This window comes from Amia ocellicauda, chromosome 5 (genome assembly GCF_036373705.1).
Source record: "Amia ocellicauda isolate fAmiCal2 chromosome 5, fAmiCal2.hap1, whole genome shotgun sequence".
In the NCBI taxonomy this organism is placed as follows: Eukaryota; Metazoa; Chordata; class Actinopteri; order Amiiformes; family Amiidae; genus Amia; species Amia ocellicauda.
In genome coordinates this window covers 808,956-831,499 of record NC_089854.1, presented here as the reverse complement: position 1 = coordinate 831,499, position 22,544 = coordinate 808,956, and the positions used below count along the sequence as shown (strand labels likewise).

General features: G+C 45.1%; 1 protein-coding gene across 1 annotated transcript; it reads left to right on the top strand.

Annotated features, from left to right (window-relative positions):
• The first annotated feature begins 31 nt into the window (after positions 1-31).
• Positions 32-5,559, top strand: LOC136749120 (sodium- and chloride-dependent GABA transporter 2-like). The gene is made up of 9 exons (XM_066703083.1): positions 32-154; positions 333-467; positions 1,287-1,390; positions 1,729-1,853; positions 2,116-2,228; positions 2,320-2,457; positions 4,395-4,497; positions 4,805-4,905; positions 5,029-5,559. The coding sequence occupies exons 2-9, from the start codon at positions 366-368 to the stop codon at positions 5,353-5,355; spliced, it is 1,113 nt and encodes a 370-aa protein (XP_066559180.1). The 5' UTR covers positions 32-154; positions 333-365; the 3' UTR covers positions 5,356-5,559.
• The last annotated feature ends 16,985 nt before the right edge of the window (positions 5,560-22,544 follow it).

Below are 22,544 nucleotides of genomic sequence, written 5' to 3'. Positions count from 1 at the left end.
TTTTCTTCCTGCTCCCTTTAGGAGGCGAGTGCTGGGCATCTCCGGGGGGATTGACCAGGTGGGTGGCCTGAGGTGGGATCTAGCCCTGTGCCTCCTGCTCGCCTGGATCATCTGCTACTTCAGTGTCTGGAAGGGAGTGAAGTCCACAGGGAAGGTGAACACCTGGGGCCACTGAGGTTTTGGGATACTTTTCTCTTATGAGACAGGAGCCCTGTTGTTTTTCTAGCCCCTAGAGAGCCTGTGTCAGGATGCTGAAAGATGGGTTGAACGTGTGTCCCTATTGTGAGCAGTATAGGAGACTAAAGCAATCCATTGCGTGTGTCTGCCCTTAGGTGGTGTATTTCACAGCCACATTCCCCTATGTGATGCTGCTGGTGCTGCTGGTCAGAGGGCTCACCCTGCCTGGCGCCGCTGACGGGCTGCTCTTCTACCTCTACCCCGACCCCGCCCGGCTCACCGACCCACAGGTACATCAGGACACATGCTGCCCCCACAGCCTTGAGCTCAAAAGACATTTATCTCATGACCCTCATATCCATGTACAGTATGAGACTAACACAAACCCTCCTTTTCAAACCTGGGTCCTTAGACTTAGTCTGGAGGCTAACTTTCCTCCCATTGAAACTGCTTGCCTGAGACAATGTCAACACTGTCACTGATGCTGACAGGTGGAGCCTCCCATTGAGACTCCTCCGCTAAGATTTCAATAACCAATCCTGTGGTCCTTTTATGTTTTAAGGGAAGTCCTTCTTCAGTATGCAGATGTTTCCTCTTAAATATTTGTTTTAGCAGATTCTTCCATAGTTTCTGCCTGTCTTCAGACTGCACACAGTGGGTAGACGCTGTGACCTTTTTTGTTATTTTATCCAACGCCTTGTGCTTTAGTGAGTTTTCAGAAAGTTTTCAGTTACTTTGAGATGTGTTTTTTAGAGATGTGTCCACCATGTTTTTTTATCATAAAGTGTCTTAAAATTCCCAGAATGCGTTGCATGATTGACTAAGTAATACCAGTTTACAGGACAGACATTTTAATGCAACCATTTTATCCAAGTTTCTATCGTTAGTATGACTTATAATTATTCTAAGACAATGACTTAGTTCATGCAACCAGCCCCATTGCAATATTGAATACAGGGAGTCATTAACAGTGCATTTCCAGTGCAACACAGTCTGTTCTCTACCTGATCGTTATGATCCAATTTCTCAAGTCCCAGCATTTCCAGATGTCCACATTGTTATGGTTAAATAATAAAAAGTCACGCATGCTCTTTGTCTGTGTCCCCCAGGTGTGGATAGACGCAGGAACACAGATTTTCTTCTCGTACAGTGTTTGTGTGGGAGGGTTACTGGCACTTGGCAGTTACAACAAATATCACAACAACTTCTACAAGTGAGTGCAGTGAACATGCTGGCAGATATATTCTTGTTGTACTCCTGTATTCCTATGTCATATTGACATATTTGCACATATTGTCACTGACATTAACAGAAGCTGGCAGGCCTCAATCGTCTCAATCTCAGTGTGTATTTGGGAGTAAGTGTACAGCAGCAGGTCTGTATCGGCTGCTGTACATATTACCACTCACGACACAGCTCAATACTGACAGTGCACACAGGTTCTCTCAGTGTATATGAACGCACACGCAGCTGTTGGCTGTTGTCTCCTCAGGCTCAGCTCTAGGCTGTGCTGTGCTGGTCAGGGGGTGCTCATGGCCTCTCCCATTGCAGGGACTCCCTCTACCTGTGTGTGCTGAACAGCGGCACCAGCTTCGTGGCCGGGTTCGCCATCTTCTCTGTGCTGGGCTTCATGGCGCAGGAGCAGGGAGTGCCCATCGCACTGGTGGCCGAGTCTGGTAAGCAGCAGATCTGCTGGCCACTGAAAGCACTGCCCTGTCATGGTCTGTTGAAAGCAGGCATAGTATCAGCTTCCTGTTCATGTAAACACTAATGCAGTTTACATTGAGATTACCAATGGCATCTGCTGTTAGATTTCTTTGATAACTGTAACATATAACTGCCCAGGAACTATAATCTGCTGTACATATTCATATTTAATATGGCATTTCCCTATTTCAGATCACTCTAGTTGTATTGTCCCCCTCTCCCTGTGTTCAGGTCCTGGGCTGGCGTTCATTGCTTACCCCCGGGCTGTGGCCATGATGCCCCTGCCCCAGCTCTGGGCCGTCTGCTTCTTCATCATGATCATCCTGCTGGGGCTGGATACACAGGTGAGTCTTTGTCTGCGGGTCCCTGTACTCTGGGAAGGGACAGGAACCTGTTCAGAGGAATCACAGGGCAGTGCTGTTTGTCGCTCTGCAGTTTGTGGGTGTTGAGACGGTGATGACGGCCATCTTGGATTCGTTCCCCTCGGCCCTGCGGAGGGCATACCGGCGGGAGCTCTTGCTGCTGCTGTTCTCCGTGCTCTGCTTCCTGATTGGGCTCCTCATGCTCACTGAGGTAAGAGCTGAAGGAACAGTATATGAGGTGTGGATAGGTGTGAGCATAGGGCTGATAGATTCTTGGTATTGATATATTGTTGAATAATTTACTGTGGTGCTCGGCATTGCCGTCGCACAGAGCCCATGGCTTTGTTCTGCTATTCTGAAGAAGTAGGAATACTCATCTTAGTTATTGTTCAATCAAACAGTAGAACTAGTTACTACACAAATACAAAATAAAGGTAATATTAAAACACACACAACAACCAGAATAAAATAAAGTGTTACTAAGTTTCTAACTTAAAATCACGACTTTTAAAGCATTTGAAGTACATTTTTCAGATTCAAAAAAGAATTTAAAAGAACTATGTAAATGAATCAGTTTCAATGTTGTTGTTGTTGTTGTTGTTTTTAAGTGTTACAAACATGTGCTTTCAGTTATGTTGTGTGTGGCGGTTCCTTGCAAAAAATGCCCACATGACTTTTTGGCTTTAAGGATGATCACATCGGAGCTGCAATGTTTCACTATTCATCTTAAAAACAATTTTCAAGCACTTTTCATCACAAGCCTTTCATCACTAACAATAAGGTCACCAACAAAAGTGGGGTGCGAATAGAATAGTTGGTTCAAAATGCGTGATATTTTTGCAGCAAGGCTTAAGGTGGAGCCTCAATGCTATGTAGACAAACACACACTTCCTATTATGGTGATACAGATGCCAATTCAGGTGCCAGGTAGGTATATAGCAGTCTACCACTTCAAATGAAAACATATCTTGTCAGATGAAAGATGAAAAACAAAACAAAAAAAAACATGTATTAACTGTCCCAGAACACCCGAGTACAGGTGCACACAATGCACACACAGTTACTTTTGGGCAAATGTGGGCACCCTGACGCTACTAGGAAAAACTCCTTCCACAAACCATTAAATCTAGAGCTAGGAAACATACCCAATCCAGCCCCCCAAGTGAAGGGAAACATTCATTCCTTGTCGAGAATACAGTTAGTGCGCCAACCAGTTAGTAGTCTCAAAAACCCCAACAGTCTTGCAACATACAAGTCCCAGAAGTAAACAAGTTTGTTTCAGACCAGTCACGCTGCAGGTTGTCCTCCTCAACTCCAGATGATGACTGCGCCTTGTTTGTTTGTATTTCCACTTGGGATGATAGCTGTATGGTGAATCAAGCTTGAAGAACCGCATGTCTTTCCCTGTGTTCTCTCTGGATTTCTGTGACTCTTCAAAGCTGTACACTGCTGCCTGCTTCCCTGGACAATGGAACCCAACGCTGAGAACCATACACAGGGTAGCTTTTCTTGTTCAAAGAAGCTTAAACACAAGATACAAGAAGACGCTGAACAAATGTGACTTCAACCAGAAGACTGACTCTCCGCGGTTACTCTCAGACACTCCTAAAGCGCCTACTGCTCTCCAACGCCCCCTCTTATTTCTTTCCTATTGCATTATTTATCTACTTCCTGTCCAAAGCAACACATCTGCACACTATCATAACAATACTAAATACTGTAACAAAACGAAAATAGCCTACAATGATACAAAATAGATTACTATAATAGGAAAAAAATGCCCTAATGTATTTTCTGGTTTAATAGGCTATGAGAATTCTAATTGAGTATGAAACTTTATTCTCATAGCACTTGCTCAGGTAACAGCCACAGTGGGGATTCAAACCCCAAACTTTCACACCACAGTGAAGGCCTTACCACATCACTGAATAGCGAGGCTTCAGAATCGCTACCTAAAAAAAAAATCAAAGTAATTACAATACATTATTTTACATCACTGTGAGGGTGTGACACCACAGTGAGGCAGTATACCGTTTACCGGCACAGCTCTGTGTCACAGTGACAAAGCCAATCCACCAACAGCTATCGAACAGCTTCTTCAATGTCCCGACAGTGACGTCTCTCACAGACTCACCCGTCTCTCTGCAGGGTGGAATATATGTGTTCCAGCTGTTTGACTACTATGCCTGCAATGGGACCTGCCTTCTGTCCATCGCTGTGTTTCAGACCATTTGCGTGGGATGGGTGTACGGTAGGTGTACGCAGTATCACTGCTCTTCAAACCCTCTTTATTTTCAGATAACTGACCTTTTCTTAAATTAACATTTAGTTTTTTGCCTTTGTGGATTCCCTGACATGCAGTGCTTCTGATCTCCTGAGCTCCCCTCAAACTAGCACACCCACCAATGACCCGCTCTCTGTTGTCATGAGAGTGAAAGCCAGAAGGGGCAGAAAGCGGGTTGACATCACAGAATTAAACTTGCATCACAGAGTGAGTCTGTTGAATCAGTAATCACAACATCACTGAAGTGCCTCTCTTGACTGATGGGGTTTTACAGGAGCTGATCTCTTCTATTGCAACATCGAGGACATGATCGGCTATCGTCCTTGGCCTCTGGTTGGGTACTGCTGGCTCTACATAACCCCGGCTGTGTGCACTGTGAGTGTTGCACCATGGTCCGCCTTTAAACTGTCTTGCTGCTTTAATAATTATCTGTGTGTGCGTGCACGTGTCTGGGAACTTTTTTGGGTGGAGTTGACTGTTCTTGTCTCCTCCCTCTAGGGCACCTTCATCTACTCCCTAGTCAGATACTCCCCCCTGAAGTACAACAACACCTATGTGTACCCAGGCTGGGCGTATGTCCTGGGCTGGTGCTTCACACTGTCCTCTGCTGTGTGTGTCCCTGTGTGGATGGTGTATAAACTCAGAGAGGCTCCAGGAACTCTGCACCAGGTACTCTATCCCTCTCTGTCTCTCTCTGAGCGGAGGTCAGTGACTGGCCTGTCTGCTGTTGGTGTCTCCACAGCGTCTGCGTCTCCTGTGTCGCCCTTCCCTGGACCTGCCTCTCACCCGGAAGCAGAAAGGAGACTGTTCTGTCTTGAACTCTGACCCTGTTGCTCTGAGTGCTGATGAGAGGCAGAGGGAGACTGCAGCAAGGCCTGGAGCCCCTGACCAGGACACCTCTGTCCGCTGAGTTGCTAACTCAGTGTAATGCCCTAAGGACAGGGAGATCAGAAACCACTGGCCATCTCAACTATGGCTTGAATGCTGTTTATGTATTTCTGAAATTAAATAAACACAGCTGTGATTTCACCCTTGTATGTGATTTGATGTGAATGCTTCCACTCCTCACAGTGGCTCTGAGCCCAATGTGTTTATTCTCTTTGGAACCTTCCATTGTTAGTTCAGTTCTGTACGGGAGGCCCATTACAATGGGTTCTCCTGAAACAGTCCAGTGACCAACACCATGCTCTTGTGCTGACGAGCACCCTGCGTACACTGGGCTCACACTGGTCAGCTGTGCAGAAGTCCAGCAATTGAGTCATGGAATAATACTGATTCTTTGACAAACTACTAGAGAGACGTTAGTGCTCTCTCTCTATTGGTGCCTTAACTGTCTTTGTAGACTGATTTGCAGTTGTACTAGTTAATTGTGTGTGGGAAGGGGGGTTATCTCTCTACTATCATTTTACACTTGTATGACTATTCTGTATTCTCCTGTATTTAGTTTAGAACTTAACTGCAGTAGCATAATTGTTTTTGCCAGGTTGTTATTTGAAATGAGAACTTCAATACAGGGTATTGTGAGATTCCCCTCTGTCCATTGTAAAATGCTCTAGTTAATCCCCTCTGATACCAAGTAGCTGTTAACAAGTCAAGGATGGAAATTAAAGTGCATTTGCATTCAGGTGTCACGCCTGCAGGCTTGTGTGGAAGAGCACACTTGTCACATGCTCATTATAATGATCTCATTCATTATGTGTCATTTACTTAGGCAGACATGTTGCTAAGTTTTGTATGGTAAAGTTTTCCCTCATAACTTCTACTGCTCTTGTGTTGAGGTCCCATTTCCACTGGGTTAGCCAAGAAGGGTTTGCCTGGGATTCTGGTTCTGGCCAAATCAAACCATCCCCAAAAACAAAGTAAGAAACCTAGTTTTCCTCTGCATACAATCTCAAAGCCAGCAACAAATGGCATGCACTCCCCCATGCTGCCTGAAGGAATTGCAGAAGAACTCTTCCCACATGTTTTTATAAAACCCCTGGATTAGCTGCAGCTGCTAACAGAAAACAAGCTAACGAGCAATTTGATTTGGCCAATAAGTGATATTCCACACCCCCAAAAAGAGCACTTATTACATCAGAGACAAGCCATATGGAGCTTTCTTACTCACAGTGTAGCTGCCTGAAATCCGAATCTGGACTCTCCTGTCAATGGAACTGTTACCCTAAATGTTCCCTCTCAGACTCGGGTGGACCCTCATGCAAAGAGCTCAGAGGTCAGTACTGCACATGCATGGCTGGGGATATGGGGACACGCCAAGATGCTTACTGCACATGCTCACTCATTTGCTGCTGTAGCTGAAAGCAATGTAAGTGTACTGTAAGGATGACCACTAGTGTGCATTGGTATTGTAATGATTGTAACTATCATTAAAATAGAAAATGTTAAAAAAGATAAACTGTTTTATACTTTTTTGGTCATATCTCAGAGGTGCTTTACTTTATCATTCACATGACTGTGTTTCATGACTGTGTCAATCAAGTTGTCCCTAATAACTTCATAAACTTTGTTTATGCTTGAATATGTGCTTTTTAAAAATACCAATATATTTTGACACCAGTCAAAAGCACCAATTCCACCTCTGCAGTTTTAATAGATGTAAGTATTTACAGAGTTCATGTTTCTCTGGGGTCATCATTTAAAGTGTCACACAGTGTCGGGGGTGGTGGGGGAGTCTGTCAGTGACTTTGGAGCAGACAGACTGATCAGCTGCAGACACAGAGCTCCTCGTGTGCTCTATCAACATCCATAAAAACTGCTCTTAAGGTAAAATGATGTTAAATATATATTTTCATATTAACAATGTTTGTTCTATTCTACAAAATAAGACTGTATACTCTTTTGTCATGTATATCACTGACATGCAGCATGATGAGAACATGGTGTGAGCTGTTATTTCCATTACTGTATGAAGCTCTTTGAGACGATAATGTTCATACTAACCATATCAGAGCTGTTCAGATAAGGCCTGATAGTTGGTGTTCCTAGTTCCTGTAAACGCCATTCATTTTAAATACATGCAAATAAACACATCTACACACAGTGGCCACTTTATAAGGTACACCTGCTCATTAATGCAAATAGCTAAACAGCGAATTCTGTTGTACTCAGTACATAAAGCATGCAGACATGGTCCAGAGGTTTAGTTGTTGTTCGACCAATCATTAGAATGGGGAAGATGCATCATCTGAGCAACTTTGACATGATTGTTGGTGCCAGGTGTGGTGGTTCCAGTGTCCAGTATCTCAGAAAGAGCTGACCTCCTGGGATTTTCACTCAACACAGTCTCTAGAGTGCGATAAACAAAGTAATCAGCAGTTCTATTGGTGAAAACATCTTGTCAATGAGAGAGTTCAGAAGAGAATGGCCAGACTTGTTCAAGCTGACAGAAAGGCCACAAATACTCAAATAGCCACACACGGTTGTGCAGAAGGGCATAACTGAACACACAACACCTTGAAGCGGACGGGCTACAGCAGCAGAAGACCATACCATTCCACTCATGTCAGCTAAGAACAGGAAGATGAGGCTACAGTAGGTATGTGATCACCAATACTGGACAAATTGAATGGAAAAACATCACCTGGTCTGACGAATCTCCATTTCTGCTGTGACATGCAGATGGTAGGGTCAGCATGAATTTATCCTGTCATGTGTCAATGGTACAGGCTGGTGGTGGTGTAATGGTGTGGGGAATGTTTTCTTGGCACACATTATACCAGTTGAGCATCATTTGAATGCCACAGCATACCATAGCATTGTTGGTGACCATGTGAATCCCTTTATGGCCACAGTCTACCTGTCACAAAGCACACATCAACTCAAGCTCGTTCCACAGACATGATAGTGACTTCAGCTCCATGTGCTTCTGTGTGTCTCCCAGTCAGATGTGTTATATAAGCTGTCTGGAAAGCTGTGTGTGGAAACGCTTGTTTAGGCACCACGCATGTGCACTGTCAACTAGCTAATCAATCATACAATGGAGCCGCAGTTATGGCAGCTAAACGGCTTTGCAGGTCGAGGTGAGGGAACAATATCCGTGTGCCAGTGTTGCCAGAATTTAGTGTTGTCACAAGCATGCAGCACTATCAAAGACAAAAAGGTATGTTTTTAGACTTGAAATGGCCTAGCCTCATTATTATTATTTTTTCTGCAAAAAGCACCAAGGCTCTGGTAGATATTGTAACGTCAGCCCCCCCACCCTTGTGGGGCTGTGTTATCTAATTGGGTTTGCTGCCACCACATTTGTCTATACTCATAATGTCTGGTAATATAGGATTGAACCAAGGCAGAGGGAGGCCAATATATATATAGGTGAAGAATACCAAACAGCCTTTTTATGAAAATAGGATCATGTGTTAATACAGCATATAAAAATAGAAAGGGATACTTGATACTAAGATAGGGTTATGAAAGGACAGTAAAGTCAGAGGCAGTCTCTGACCTCAATACAAAATAAGGCTTCACAAAATGCACACCAAGCCATGAGAGAAAACACCCCACACTGTAGAAAGAACATGAATTCCACTAGATTAATTACTGAAAATACACAGCATAAGTACTCAACAAAGCAAGATAAAGAAATACACCATAAAGGAATGTAAAGAGACCCCACTGATCCACACTCTCACCCAGCCCTACAGGTAGAAACAGCAAAGCACCCTTTAGTTACCTAAAACACAGATATAATGTACTGTAGATGGGCAAGTACTAAATAATCCTATTATTTCTATTTTAAATAATATAAAAATAAACAATAAACTATAAAGTATAAAACGTAAGGCACGATTAATTAGATAAAGATAAAAGTATAATTAAATCAGCAGTACAAACTACATCTTGGAGCAGAGTTACAATACAGCAGTGTAGCGTTATGTTGGGTGTATTTTTATAAGAGCATTTTAGCTCTGAGCTGAAACACTGATCTAAAGAAGACCTCTCCACCCCAAAGTTATCAGATTTCCTTAACTCATCAGCTGTGAACTGGTTTACATCAAAGTGACAGTCTTGGGAGGATGGCACCGAGAATAGGCCAAATAGTTTGGAATCCCTGCTAGGAGATGTCTGGGGAAGGGGGCCTGTAGGTAATAAAAAGTCTTTGTTTGCACTTATGTTGTAAGTCGCCCTGGATAAGGGCATCTGCCAAGACATAATAATAATAATAATAATAATAATAATAATAATAATAATAATAATAAAAACTCTTTGAAATGGACGAGAGCCGAAATCCCGACACAGAGCAACGAACCCGGGCCAACCGGCATTTCCAAAAGATGGCATGGATTGACATCAGTCATAAATCAAGCCCCCCTCCAATAGGACACTGGGGGCTGAAACTGAAATCCAATCTCACAAACTCAAGAACCAATCATCTATTGATCTGACAGGCGTATAAAGGGTAGCGCACGGCATCTATCTCACTCTCTCTCACCTGAACCAGTAATTCGCTGCCACAGCTCAACCTGTAGCTCTGTTGCCCGAACCGGAACCAGGAACCAACCAAGTCTTTGCCGGCAACAGAAGAGTTAAACTGGGAGAAGGAGATTGAGCCGTACGAAGAATTCTTTTAAAGGACTTTATTAAATAAAGAACTTTACAGACTGCGCTGCCCGCCTGTGCCCACCTGATGAGTGGAGTTTTACAGCTGGACAATTGACTAAGTCGACTGTATACGAAAGTGTCAGTCATTTAAATAGCTATTTGAGTCTTAAGAAACTTGACCCTTGGAACAAACAGGGCCCTGCTTTCCTCAAAGACTTTGTCTTCAAGTAACTACGGTGGAACCCTGCTTGCAAAGAAGATTTTGTGCACAACCTTGGAGCCTTCAAACCAGTGGAAAATCTGTTTGGAAAAGACTGTTTCGCGAAACCCCAACTTCCAGGTGCATCGACTGAGTGGAAGTTATTGGACAAAGCCGAACCGGACTGCCTTTGTTCCAAACCACACGGACCTCGTGCCGTGTGCTGTTATCTGAGCCCGAAGACAGAGAGGCCTCTCTGCGACGAAGTTCACATAAGTTTAACAGTTTGGAGTTTATGATTCATGACATTTGAGAAATCAATTAGAAATGTTAATCTGTGATTCATAACTCTAGAATGTGTAATATCATTTAGTTTTCTTAAATATAAATGTGTGTTGCATTAAACTGTTTTGTTTGACAAGTTTAGAAATAAAATCTGTCAACGCCGAGAAATATCTTCTCATTCCTGTTTAACTGTTTAGTCTGAAATTGACACATGTTAATAGACATTAGATTATTGGTGGCCCTGCCTATCCTTAATCATTGAATAATAATCAGTTAAGGGAAATTGTGGTAACAAGTAATGATAGGATCTTTCTCGTCACCTAAACGTAAATGAGACTGATATATATATAACGAGAAGTTACCTGACATAAATACTAACCTGCGTAGTTATTTAATGTCTGACTAATAATACTAATGAGAGACTCACCTTCGTCTTACTAACTGGTATGGTAGTCAATGTGTTTATAATCTTTTTTGTTTAACGATTTGTGTGATATCATATGCAATCCAATGGTCTTTGATTTGGTCACGGAAGTGATATGTCTTTGATTTGTAGATCTAGAGTTGAATTTTAATTAGTTTTTCCTTTTTGTATAATTAGTGTAGTGCTACATTTAGTCTTTGTTTTTAATACATTTTACAATTTATATCTTTGGAATTGGTGTCTGCATCCAATTATTACGGAAATTGAGTTCTACAAGATTCCAGGATTCGTGATAAGGTAATACTATAACTTCAATTCTTTGATTGAAATTTATAAGTGTACCTTATGCTACAGCAGTATACACCGATCAGCCATAACATTATGACCTCCTGCCTAAAATTGTGTAGGTCCCCCTTTTGCCACCAAAACAGCCCTGACCCGTCGAGGCATGGACTCCACTAGACCTCTGAAGGTGTGCTGTGGTATCTGGCACCAAGACGTTAGCAGCAGATCCTTTAAGTCCTGTAAGTTGCGAGGTGGGGCCTCCATGGATCGGACTTGTTTGTCTAGCACATCCCACAGATGCTCGATTCGATTGAGATGTGGGGAATTTGGAGGCCAAGTCAATGCCTTGAACTCATGATTCATCAGACCAGGCCACCTTCTTCCATTGCTCCATGGTCCAGTTCTGATGCTCACGTGCCCAGATCCTTATGCTTGCCCATTTTTCCTGCTTCTAATACATCATCTTTGAGGACACAATGTTCACTTGCTGCCTAATATATCCCACCCACTGACAGGTGCCATGATAACGACATTATCAGTGTTATTCACTTCACCTGTCAGTGGTCATAATGTTATGGCTGATCGGTGTACATATAAATGTGTGTGGGTATATAGGTTCACAGAGTGAGTGAAGAGCAAGGCCAAGCAGGAGAACTCTACTGCCCTGGATCCGCAGTCTTCGCTGTCTGGCTCCAGCGAAGGACAGCGACACAGACTAAGAGTGGATCGCAGCCAGGTTCAGGCTCTCCAGTCTCAGCACAGCAATTACTCCTGCTCCTGCTCTCGACATGCTTTCCAGTTCTATAAACGTTTGCACACAACTCTGCTTTCGGCGTCCTTGCCAGCGGGCTGAGGGCTTGGCGCTGGCTACTGCCCCAGCTCTCCTTCAGGGGGAGAGCGACTGTTATTAATAACTTGGTGGCCTCGATGCTCTGGCACACTTTTGCTGGACCCCCCCACGGTCCTAGTGTCCCAGATACAGACCCTGCTCCTGGATTTCTTCTGGGACGGGCTGCACTGGGTGCGCAAAGTGTTGCTGTACCTGTCGCTCCAGCAGGGGGGGCAGGGGTTGGTAAATCTTTCTAGCTGTGTTTTCCGGCTGCAGGCAGCTCATACCCTGTTTCCAACTAGACATGTTTAGCTGCACCTCAGTGTGGCTGTGCCAAGCCAGGGGGATCCACTGGGTCTCAGCTGCATCTCCGCCTGTGCCCGGACTAGTTTCAGGCGGCACAGTTTTGCACATACATACTGTGACGTCCTGACGCAGCGCCACTGCATCTGGAAATTGTAACTACAGTAATGGCGGCCGGTCTCGATGCGGTAGAAACTTTTCCAAAGAAGGATTATGTGTGTTTACCTTGGGAAAACGATTAATCTGGGGCAGTTATTAATGCACGGTGGAAAAGTGCCACACAGGATAAATTGCTTGGCACAGAAAGACATTTAAGAGTGTTTGAAAAAATCGTAAAAATCCTGCTGGAGAAAGGACTGCAGGACTGCAATACAATGTGCCCTGACGACATACATTCCGTTTTTTTGTTATAAATACACACAAACATGAAATATTCATCCTGGATTTAAATTAAATGTCCTGATGTCTTGTAAATTTTCTCAGAATTTTTTAAATGGCACTGTTTTTAGCTTCCCTCTGTTTACACTATCTTAAAACTATTAAAATGTTTAAAACCGAGGCTAACTTGTATGTGATCAATCAAATGAAGAATTGTATATTTTAATTATATTTGTAATCCCTCATTATCGCTATAACTATATGTTAATGGTAATCCAAATATAAACGCTTTACTGACTGCTGAAATACAAACCTTACAACCTTACAAAACTGAGCGATTCATACAACTGATCCATTAATTACAGTGTCAAATATGTTTTTAAAGGAATCCCATTGACAATAAAAGTTGATGTTATTGATGTGTGATTTTTATTTTGCGACATTGATTAAGCTGGAGGTATACTGAGAAAACATGCTAACACTGAATTTGTGGGAAAACTGTTCCAGTAAGTTATGGATCCCAGAGTGTTGTAGTCGTATTTCTATACACATGTATGAGATTTGCTTAAGAAACTGGCTGTGTCTGTCATACTGTATATTTCATGATACAGACATGTAGTGGCTACACAGGACAGATTTAAACCAGGCGCACTGTATTTAATAATGCAACGCAGTTCATTCTCCTACAGATAAATAATAACAGAGAATATCTAGGATACTTAAATTAAGCTATATCGTCAATGTTAATCAGATCATGATACAGGGAGGAGTAACATGGTTATTTACGATGCGCTGGTAAACAAAATAAACTAGATGAAATTTTAAGTGTTGTAATTTGTTTTATATATTGTTTCAATGTGTCTCGGTTTGTACTTTTGAATATCTGGTATAAATTATACCATAAGACTGTGTTAGATATCGTAAAAACGTTTCAGCCCAAAGTTTATTGCACTTAATGTTAGAGGTATTTCAGCCTCTAGTGTAAAACACTAAATCCCAGAGTGCTGAGGGTCCCAGATGCGGTTTGACCTTTCGTGTCTCTCAGTCACTTCCTAGGGCAGCTGGACCCACGACAATGAGTGGAAACACTGCTGGGCACAGTGTAGGTGTACAGTTACAGCCCGGCCACGCTGAGGTGCACCTGAACGTGGCTAGTGGGGCATCAGAGGCTGCTGTATCCTCCAAACCCCCAGTGACCCCCTGCCCTGGACACTTATTGCCTCGTCTGCAGCTGGGGGGGGGGTGGATTGGGTTGTGACATATGCATGTTTTTAGTTAAGACACCTCCCCATATCCTTCCTTCCCTTCTTGTTTCTCGTGAGAGAAACCTTTGTCCAGCAGGGGGCACTGAACTGTATTTGACAGTCTTTTTTCTTTTGCTTGCAGGGAGCTGTTCCACCAGGCCAGACAAGACGAGACGGGGAGATTCCGGTTGACAGAGCTGCAGAGTCCTGGGTCCTTGGAGCGGTCCGGAGGCCAAGGCAAGTAGAGATTGGGACGGACTGGGAGCGACAAGGGACCTAGCCAGAGGAGTCGGCGGACTCCTCATAGAGTGGGTCCCATCCAGAAGCCCGGCCGATCATCTACCCAGAGCCCGGCCTGACCAGGACTGACGTCACCAGCCAGGATCCAGGAGAGGCCTCGGATCCCAGGGACCGACCAGGCCGAATGGCGAACGTCCCTGAGGGAGGCCTCCTGCAGCCAGGGCCCGGACTTCCTGAAGAACCCATTTATATCAGTTTCAAAATTTAGGGTGATAGAGGCAGGCAGGCTGGCCAGCCTCGACTTTAAATACAAGGGGGCTGTATTGAGGCTGGTCAATGTCTATGCCCCCACCAGCCAGAGAGAGAGAGTCCTCTTTCTCCCTCAGCTACGCCCGCTCCTGATCGGCACCTTACCAGTTATCATTTCAAGTGATTTCAACTGTGCTCTGAGGGATGTAGACCGGAGTAAGCCCCGCAACGATAGATCCAGCAGGGACCTCGCTGCGTTCGTGGAGGACTTTGAACTCTGCGACGCAGGTCGGGACCTGGTTCCTTTGTTCACCTGGGTGAGTTCTTCTGGCTCCTCCTTCTCCAGGATAGATCTCGTCCTCCTCAGTAAGCCACTAGAGAGGACCGCCATGTCTTCGGAGGCGGTCTTCTTTTCAGACCACAGGCTCCTGACGACAGAGGTGCTCATCTCGAGCACACGGGAGTCGGGGCCTGGGGTCTGGAAGCTCAACACTTCTCTGCTCGATGACCCTCATGTTATTAAGACCTTTAGCAGAGGCCTCGAGGAGTGGAGGACCCTGAGGGACCTTTTTGATTCTCCCATAGAGTGGTGGGAGATGGTGAAGAAAAGGACCAAGGGCTACTTCATTCACCTCGGGAATCGGAAAGCTCGCGAGAGGCGGGCGAGATATTCCCATCTAAAGTGATTTTAAGAAATGATTTAAAAAAATTTTAATCACAAGTATTAAAATTAGTTTTGATTGTTTTTATTATTGAAATGTAAAATACTTTCCCAATAAAACAGTATTTTACTAAATGCCCGCCTCCAGCACCTGAATCTATTACAGCTCAGAGGCTTCAACCTAGCTGAGGAGGTGGCCCGGGTCAAACTGAGTCTCTCCGCCCTCTATCAGGAGGAGCAAGAAAAGATCAAGGTCCTTTCCAGGGTCCGCATCATGGAGGACGATGAGAAGTGCAGTCGCTTCTTCTTCAAGAAAACGAAGAAGAGGCGGCCTGCAATGTCCTCCATGATCGACTCCTCGGGGCAGGAGGTGGAGGGCAGAGAGGCTGTTGAGGCAGTGGTGCGGGACTTCTACAGGGAGTTGTACGATCAGAAGGTGGTGGATCAAAATCTGATTCATCACTTTCTGTCCCTGTTGGAGTCCCACAACGAGGGGGACGAGGAGGCGGAGGAGGATCCAGAGATCACCACCACTGAACTTTCCCAGGTGATAAAGAGTCTTAACTCTGGAAGGACACCGGGTCCCGATGGGATCCCTGCTGAATTCTATAAGATCTTTTGGGAGGTGCTTAAGGAAGATCTGGCCCAGGTCTTGGGGTCGATGTACAGAGAGGGTAGACTGGCCCCTTCTATGAAGAGGAGTATCCTCTCTCTTCTTCATAAGAAGGGAGATCCAAAGGATCTGAGGAACTGGCGGCCAGTCAGCCTCCTGTGCACCGACTACAAGATACTGGCCAAAGCACTGACGCTCTGGCTGCAGCGGCCACTCCCTCAAGTCGTGGGTCCCGACTAGGTCTGCGGTGCCCGGGGGAGATCGGCGGCCAACAACGCCATGCTGCTCAGGGATGTCGTGGCCTACTCGAACGAGAGAGGGCTTCCCCTGGCCCTAATCAGTTTGGACCAGGAGAAAGCCTTCGATAGAGTGGGCCACGAATACCTGCAGCTTGTCATGGAGAGGATGGGCCTCACTCTTGGAAATGGGTTAAGATCATTTACAGCGGTCTAAGCAGCAGGGTCCTTGTGAACCGCCACCTGACCGAACCATTTTCTGTACGTCCTCTGTTTGGAGCCGTTCATGCAGGCGATCCGCCGGGACGTCCGGGTGACACGTTTCCATCTCCCGGGTTCCGGCGTGGAGCAACTGAAAGCCCTGGCCTATATGGACGATGTGGCTGTGGTCTGCACAGACGCGCCATCCGTGGCCAGGGTTGAGGAACTGCTGGATGGCTTCTGCAGGGCGACGGGGGCCGCTATCAAAAAGGCCAAGAGCGAGGTCTACCTTTCCAGGGCATGGCCTGTCAGCCGGGGCCCGCTGACCGTGTTCCCTGTGAAGCCGTTCATCAAGGTTCTGGGGATCACGATCGACGGGACCAACACGGGCACCCGGAGCTGGGAGGAAGCCTTATCTAAAGTCCAAAGAAAGATCCACAGCTGGAGCACAAGGACCTTGACGATGGCTGGTAAGGTGCTGGTCGTAAAGGCCATCCTCTTCCCAATACTTCTCTACGTAGGTATGATCTTCCCCCAAGACAAAGTCATCACAAAATTAGTGACAAGAATTATATTTTGGTTTGTCTGGGGGAGCAAAATGGAGAGGCTGAAAAGAGTGCAGATGGTGAAGGGTACCCTGGATGGAGGCAGGGGGGTCCCGGACATTGTGCAGCTTATAAAGGCGCAGGGGCTGTCATATGTGGTCAAGAACATCCAGGCAAGAAAGTGAGTTTTATGAACCGCTTTTATTTCGCCAGCAGCCTGAGACCATTCGGCCTCTGCGCCATGGATAACACCAGGCCGCACTCGTGGGATCCCCCGCCGTTCTACAGGGCGCTCCGAGCCTTTGCGCTCGAAGTAGGCCTCCATAAAGTCGTGCTGGCCTCCTGGGATTATAAGACCATCTGTAGCCAGATGAGATCTAACCAGGAGACCAGCCGGATAGAAGATTTCCCTCCCGAAACCTGCCGGTTTATCTGGGCTAACGCTACGCACGTTTGCCTCACAAACACGCAGAAAGATGTCTCCTGGATGGCTGTGAGTCGGTGTCTCCCCACCCGAGTGTTCATGCACAGAAGGGGCCTAGCCCCTTATGACATCTGCCCCTACAAGGGTTGCCTGGGGAAGGAGACGGAGGCTCATATCTTTAGGGATTGCCCCTCCGCCTGCAGGGTCTGGCAGGGTCTCCGTTCCTCCACAGGTTTGCCGTTCCTGTGCGGGCGACTGCCCAGCGGATCCTATATGGACCAGCCAGGGGAATTACATCTCCAACCCTGAGGTGCTGGTGGCGTGTCGTCTGCGCAGTGAAACAGGCTCTGTGGGAGGGACGGAACATATGTCTATTCAATAAGCAGGAGCTGGACCCGATTGTCATCGCGCGGAGGGGCATGGTGTTTGTAAAAGACTACGTCAATCTGGAGGTCCATCAGAGGGGCAAGGAGGAAGCCTTCAAGAACTGGCAAATACAAGATCTGGGGGAGCTCAGGATCCCGTGATGGGACCCACCTCCGGGGACGGCCATCTCCCCCTGCTGGAGCCCGAGTTCAAGATCTTTTAACCTTTTAATGAATGATTTTGAAAAACGAATTTTAATTGTTTTTAAAGAATGATTTGATTTTAGAATGTACTTGTTTTGTTTTTGTTTTTTTTGTTGTTTTGTTCTGTTATTTTGTCAAATACATTGGCCGTCTGGATTTAATTTTAAATGCATCAGATTGTTTTGTTTTTGTTTTTATTTTATTGTTTTATTAATTTTTTGATTTATCTGATGCATTTTCAGTTACTTTCAATGTATTTGACCTTTTTTGTTGGTTTGCAGTTTGCTTTAAATCACAATTTTATTGTTTTATTGATTTAAGCACGTTTATTTGAGTTCATGTATTTTGTTTAAGTTAATCACATTAAGATTTTAAAAATTGTAAGTGATTTTAGAAATTGTTTAAAAACATTTTTTAATCATAAGTATTACATTTTTTGAATATGTTTTTTATTTATTTGAAATGTAAAATACTAAACCTAATAAACAGTATTCTTGTTTTTTATTGTATGATTCTAAGGGTGTGGCAGCGCTTCTCCCTGGGGAGGTTGGGGCAGCAGTCTGTATTGGCTGTTGGAGGAGCCACTGCTGTGGAACCCCGTGTTTAGCTGCCCACTCCTGCTCTCCAGCAGCTTCAGGTCGGTCCTGCTTAAGGCCGGCGTGATCTTGCTGGGAGATTTGTTGGATTTTAACAGGGGCCAGTGGGTTGGAGCCTGTAAAAACCTCACTCCCAAAGCACTCCGCAGACCTGCAGTGGAGGCTTCTGCATGGTGTCGTGGCAACAAACTCTTTTGCACACACACTGGACCAGTATGGATCTGGGGGGTCGGGGCACTCCAACCAACTGGTTTTATTATTTTGAATCTTTTATTGGTAGCACCTGTGTAGTGATATATTGGCAACCTCCAAGATCTTCGATTTTGAATGTGGTCTGATCTCATTAGATCAGGAAAAGGCTTTTCATCGGGTAGACCAACCTTACCTGTTTAAGGTGCTCCAGTCTGTGGGGGTCAGCCCGTGCTGTATAGAGCTCAATCAGTTGCTGTACTCTCGTGTGTTCAATGTGCTGAAAATCAATGGCAGTCTGAGTCAGTCCATCCCCATCAACATTCCCATCTGGCATGTTGTATGCACTGTCCATAGAGCCCCTGTTGCACAAATCAAGAAAGCTGCTGACTGGACTACCCATCCCCGCACACCCGTCACAGGCAGTCAGGGTGTTGGCATATGCTGATGACCTGATTGCATGTGTGTCCAGTCAGTAGGACATACAGGCTCTCTGCAAGTGGCAGGCAGAGTTTGAGAAGGTCTCCTCTTCAAAAATAAATTTGGGTAGTGCTGACCTGGTTCGTTGAAATAGAGCCAGTCCAGCCCCAAGGTTTTGGGGGTGTTCCTATGGGAGACTGGGGAGACATGTAGCAACTGGACTGGGCTGCTTGAGAGAGTGCAGAGCAGGCTGAGAGAGTGGCGTTGGCTGTTACCTCAGCTCTCTTATATGGGCTGGGTGCTCATTATTAATAACCTGGTGGCCTCCATGCTCTGGCACAAGTTAATCTGTCTTGACCCACCTCCATCCCTGGTTACACAGATACACCCAGTGCTGCTGTACTTCTTCTGGTCTGATTTGCACTGGATGCGTAGGGCTGTGCTCTACTTACCCCTTCAGGGAAGGAGGCAGGGCTTGATTGATATCAGCAGCAGGGCTGGCAGTCTTTTGGCTGCAGGCTGCCCAGAAGATTTTGTACCCCCCTGACCCCCGCCCCCCACACTTTGGACATGTTTTGCTGTTGCTGTCCTGCAGGGTGTGGGGAAGCTACATTATGACAAGCACTTTTTAATTCACATCCCTTCGGTTGACCTGTCAGCTCTTCTTCTGTTTTATAAGAACCTTTTAAAGCTCTGGTAAGTTTTTAGTATTCAGAGGAGCGTGGACAGTGATAGTCTGTATTGGTTGTTGGAGGAACCACTGTTTTTTAACAACTTGTTTTATTCAGGCCAGTTTTTATCTAAACATTTTGTTGTTGCTTTAGTTAAATCAGGTGTAACCAAAGTAGGAAGGATTTACAAGTTGCCATAGACAGACACAGGACAGTACAGGTGAGAGGCAGCAATCTTGTTGTGTTCCTAGTTTCAGACATTCTTAGCATTCCTCTTTTTGTTTTAACTGCCTCAATTGAAGTCAATATTGTCTGTAGTTTGCCTTAATTTAAGTCAATTCAGTATAGCTGCTGAGTTGGTGAAAGTAAATAGGCTGAAGGAAAGGTGATTTAGTCTAGGACTAGCAGGATTTCAGTTAAGTGAGTTGTGCCAGGTGGATCCAGTTGGATCCAGTTAGGTGTGAACTGGGGTCAGCTAGACAAAAGGGAACTTAAAGCTACTGTTGAGAAACCACTGCACTGTTTCTCTGTGACAAAAAAGTCAGGCCAAGAGCCAAGAGCCAAAAAGCCAAAAAACGAAATAAAACAAACAAAAAAGAAACTAACATTTAGAAGCATGTGGCAGGTTTGCAGAATGATTGCCAGGAAGGTTTCATTTGTGAACGTTGTCGGCAGGTTGAAAGGTCTGTGATCTTGAGGCTCAGCTTGTTGATCTGCGCTGTATTAGGTATATAGAAGAATTGGTTAATCAGCCCATGAGAGAGATGGTGTGCACTCCAAAACCTAGGAGAGTTCAGACCTCAGAGCAGGAAAGTGGACAGAACTGCTGGGTTACAGTAGGTCGTAACCGCAGAACAGGGCGCGCACAACCCCTAGAGACACCCCAAGAGCTAGAATTGCCCAACAGGTTCCAACTGCTGGATACCGAGTTGGACAGTGACAGCTCAGAGGGTGATGGGAGGGCAGTTGAGCACCAGAGCACCATGGTGCCCACTCCCCCTGAGAAGAGGGAGGTAGTTATAGTAGGAGACTCAATTCTTAGAGGCATAGATCACACAGTGTGTTCTAGTGATAAGGAGACCCGCATGGTATCTTGCCTGCCTGGTGCTCAGGTTGCAGATCTCCCTAAACTAGTAGAAGATGAGAACGTTTAAAAACGAGAGGAGGCCATTAGACCCATTGTGCTCATTTGGTGTCCATTAATAACTGAGTGATCCAAGGATCCTATCCAGTCTGATTTTAAATGTTCCCAAATTTTCAGCCACATTGCTGGGGAGGTTGTTCCAGATTGTAATGCCTCTCTGTGTGAAGAAGTGTCTCCTGTTTTCTGTTTTGAATGCCTTGAAGCCCAATTTCCATTTGTGTTCCCGGGTGTGTGTGTCCCTGCTGATCTGGAAAAGCGCTTCTGGTTTGATGTGGTCGATGCCTTTCATGATTTTGAAGACTTGAATCAAGTCCCCATATAGTCTCCTCTGTTCCAGGGTGAAAAGGTTCAGGTCCCTCAGTCTCTCAGTAGGACATTCCCTTCAGACCTGGAATAAGTCTGGTTGCTCTCGTCTGAACTGCCTCTAGAGCAGCGATATCTTTCTTGAAGTGTGGAGCCCAGAACTGTCCACAGTATCCAGATGAGCTCTAACTAGTGCATTGTACAGTCTGAACATCAATGCCCTTGTTCTCAATTCTACACTTTTGACAATATACCCCAGCATTGTGTTTGCTTTTTTTTATTGCTTCCCCACATTGCTTGGATGGAGAAAGTGAGGAGTCCACATAGACTCCTATATCTTTCACATGCGTTACTTCATCTAGTTCTAGTCCTCCTATAGTGTAATTATAGTGGACATTTTTGTTACCTGCATGTATTACCTTGCAGTTGTCCACAATGAATTTAATCTGCCAGGTGTCGCCCCACAACTGAATATTATCTAAGTCCCTTTGAATAACCTGTGCTGCCAAGATTGTATCTGCCAAGCCACCTGTTTTAGTATAATTAATTATACACTTCTGACTGGTCACCTCCCTTTTTCATTTCCTCAGTGAAGGGACAGGGGAATTCATGATCTTGCTGACGTTGTAGGGGGTAACTACCTGCATACATTCCAGGATCTGAAATCACAATATGACCTGCCGGGTACCTCCTTCTTCTTTTATTATTTACGTTTGTGTTCTGCGATGCGTGCTTATGAATTATTAAAATATTGAGTTAATCCAATGACCAATGCCAGTGTTTCGAGTCCAGTGTTTTGTGGGTGTAGATGGCCAGAGAAGGAATGGGTTTCTTAATAATGCTGCAATGACTGTTGCAACTGTATAATCAGTAGCATATGCATGGTCCTAAAGACTGCATGTTAGTTGATCTTGTTATCAATGGATTTTACAATTATTCAAGACTTGATCCAAGTCTTCAAAATCATGAAGGGCATCGACCACATAAAACCAGAGGAGCTTTTCCAGATCAGCAGGGACACACGCACCTGGGGACACAAATGGAAATTGGGCTTCAAGGCATTCAAGACAGAAAACAGGAGACTCTTCTTCACACAGAGAGGCGTCACAATCTGAACAAACTCCCCAGCGATGTGGCTGAAGATACAATTTGTGAACATTCAAAAACAGACTGGATAGGATCCTTGTATCACTTAGTTATTAATGGACACCAAACGAGCACGATGGGTCGAAGGGCCTCCTCTCGTTTGGACACTGTCTTACGTTCTTATTTTCTAATGCGACCTGCCTTCTGTCCATTGCTGTGGTTCATTGCTGTGTGTGGGATGGGTGTATGGTGGGTGTATGCAGTGTCACTGCTCTTCAAACCATCTTTATTTTCAGATAACTGACCTTTTTTAAATTAACATTAAGTTTTTTGCCTGACATGCAGTGCTTCTGATCTCCTGAGCTCCCCTCACACAAGC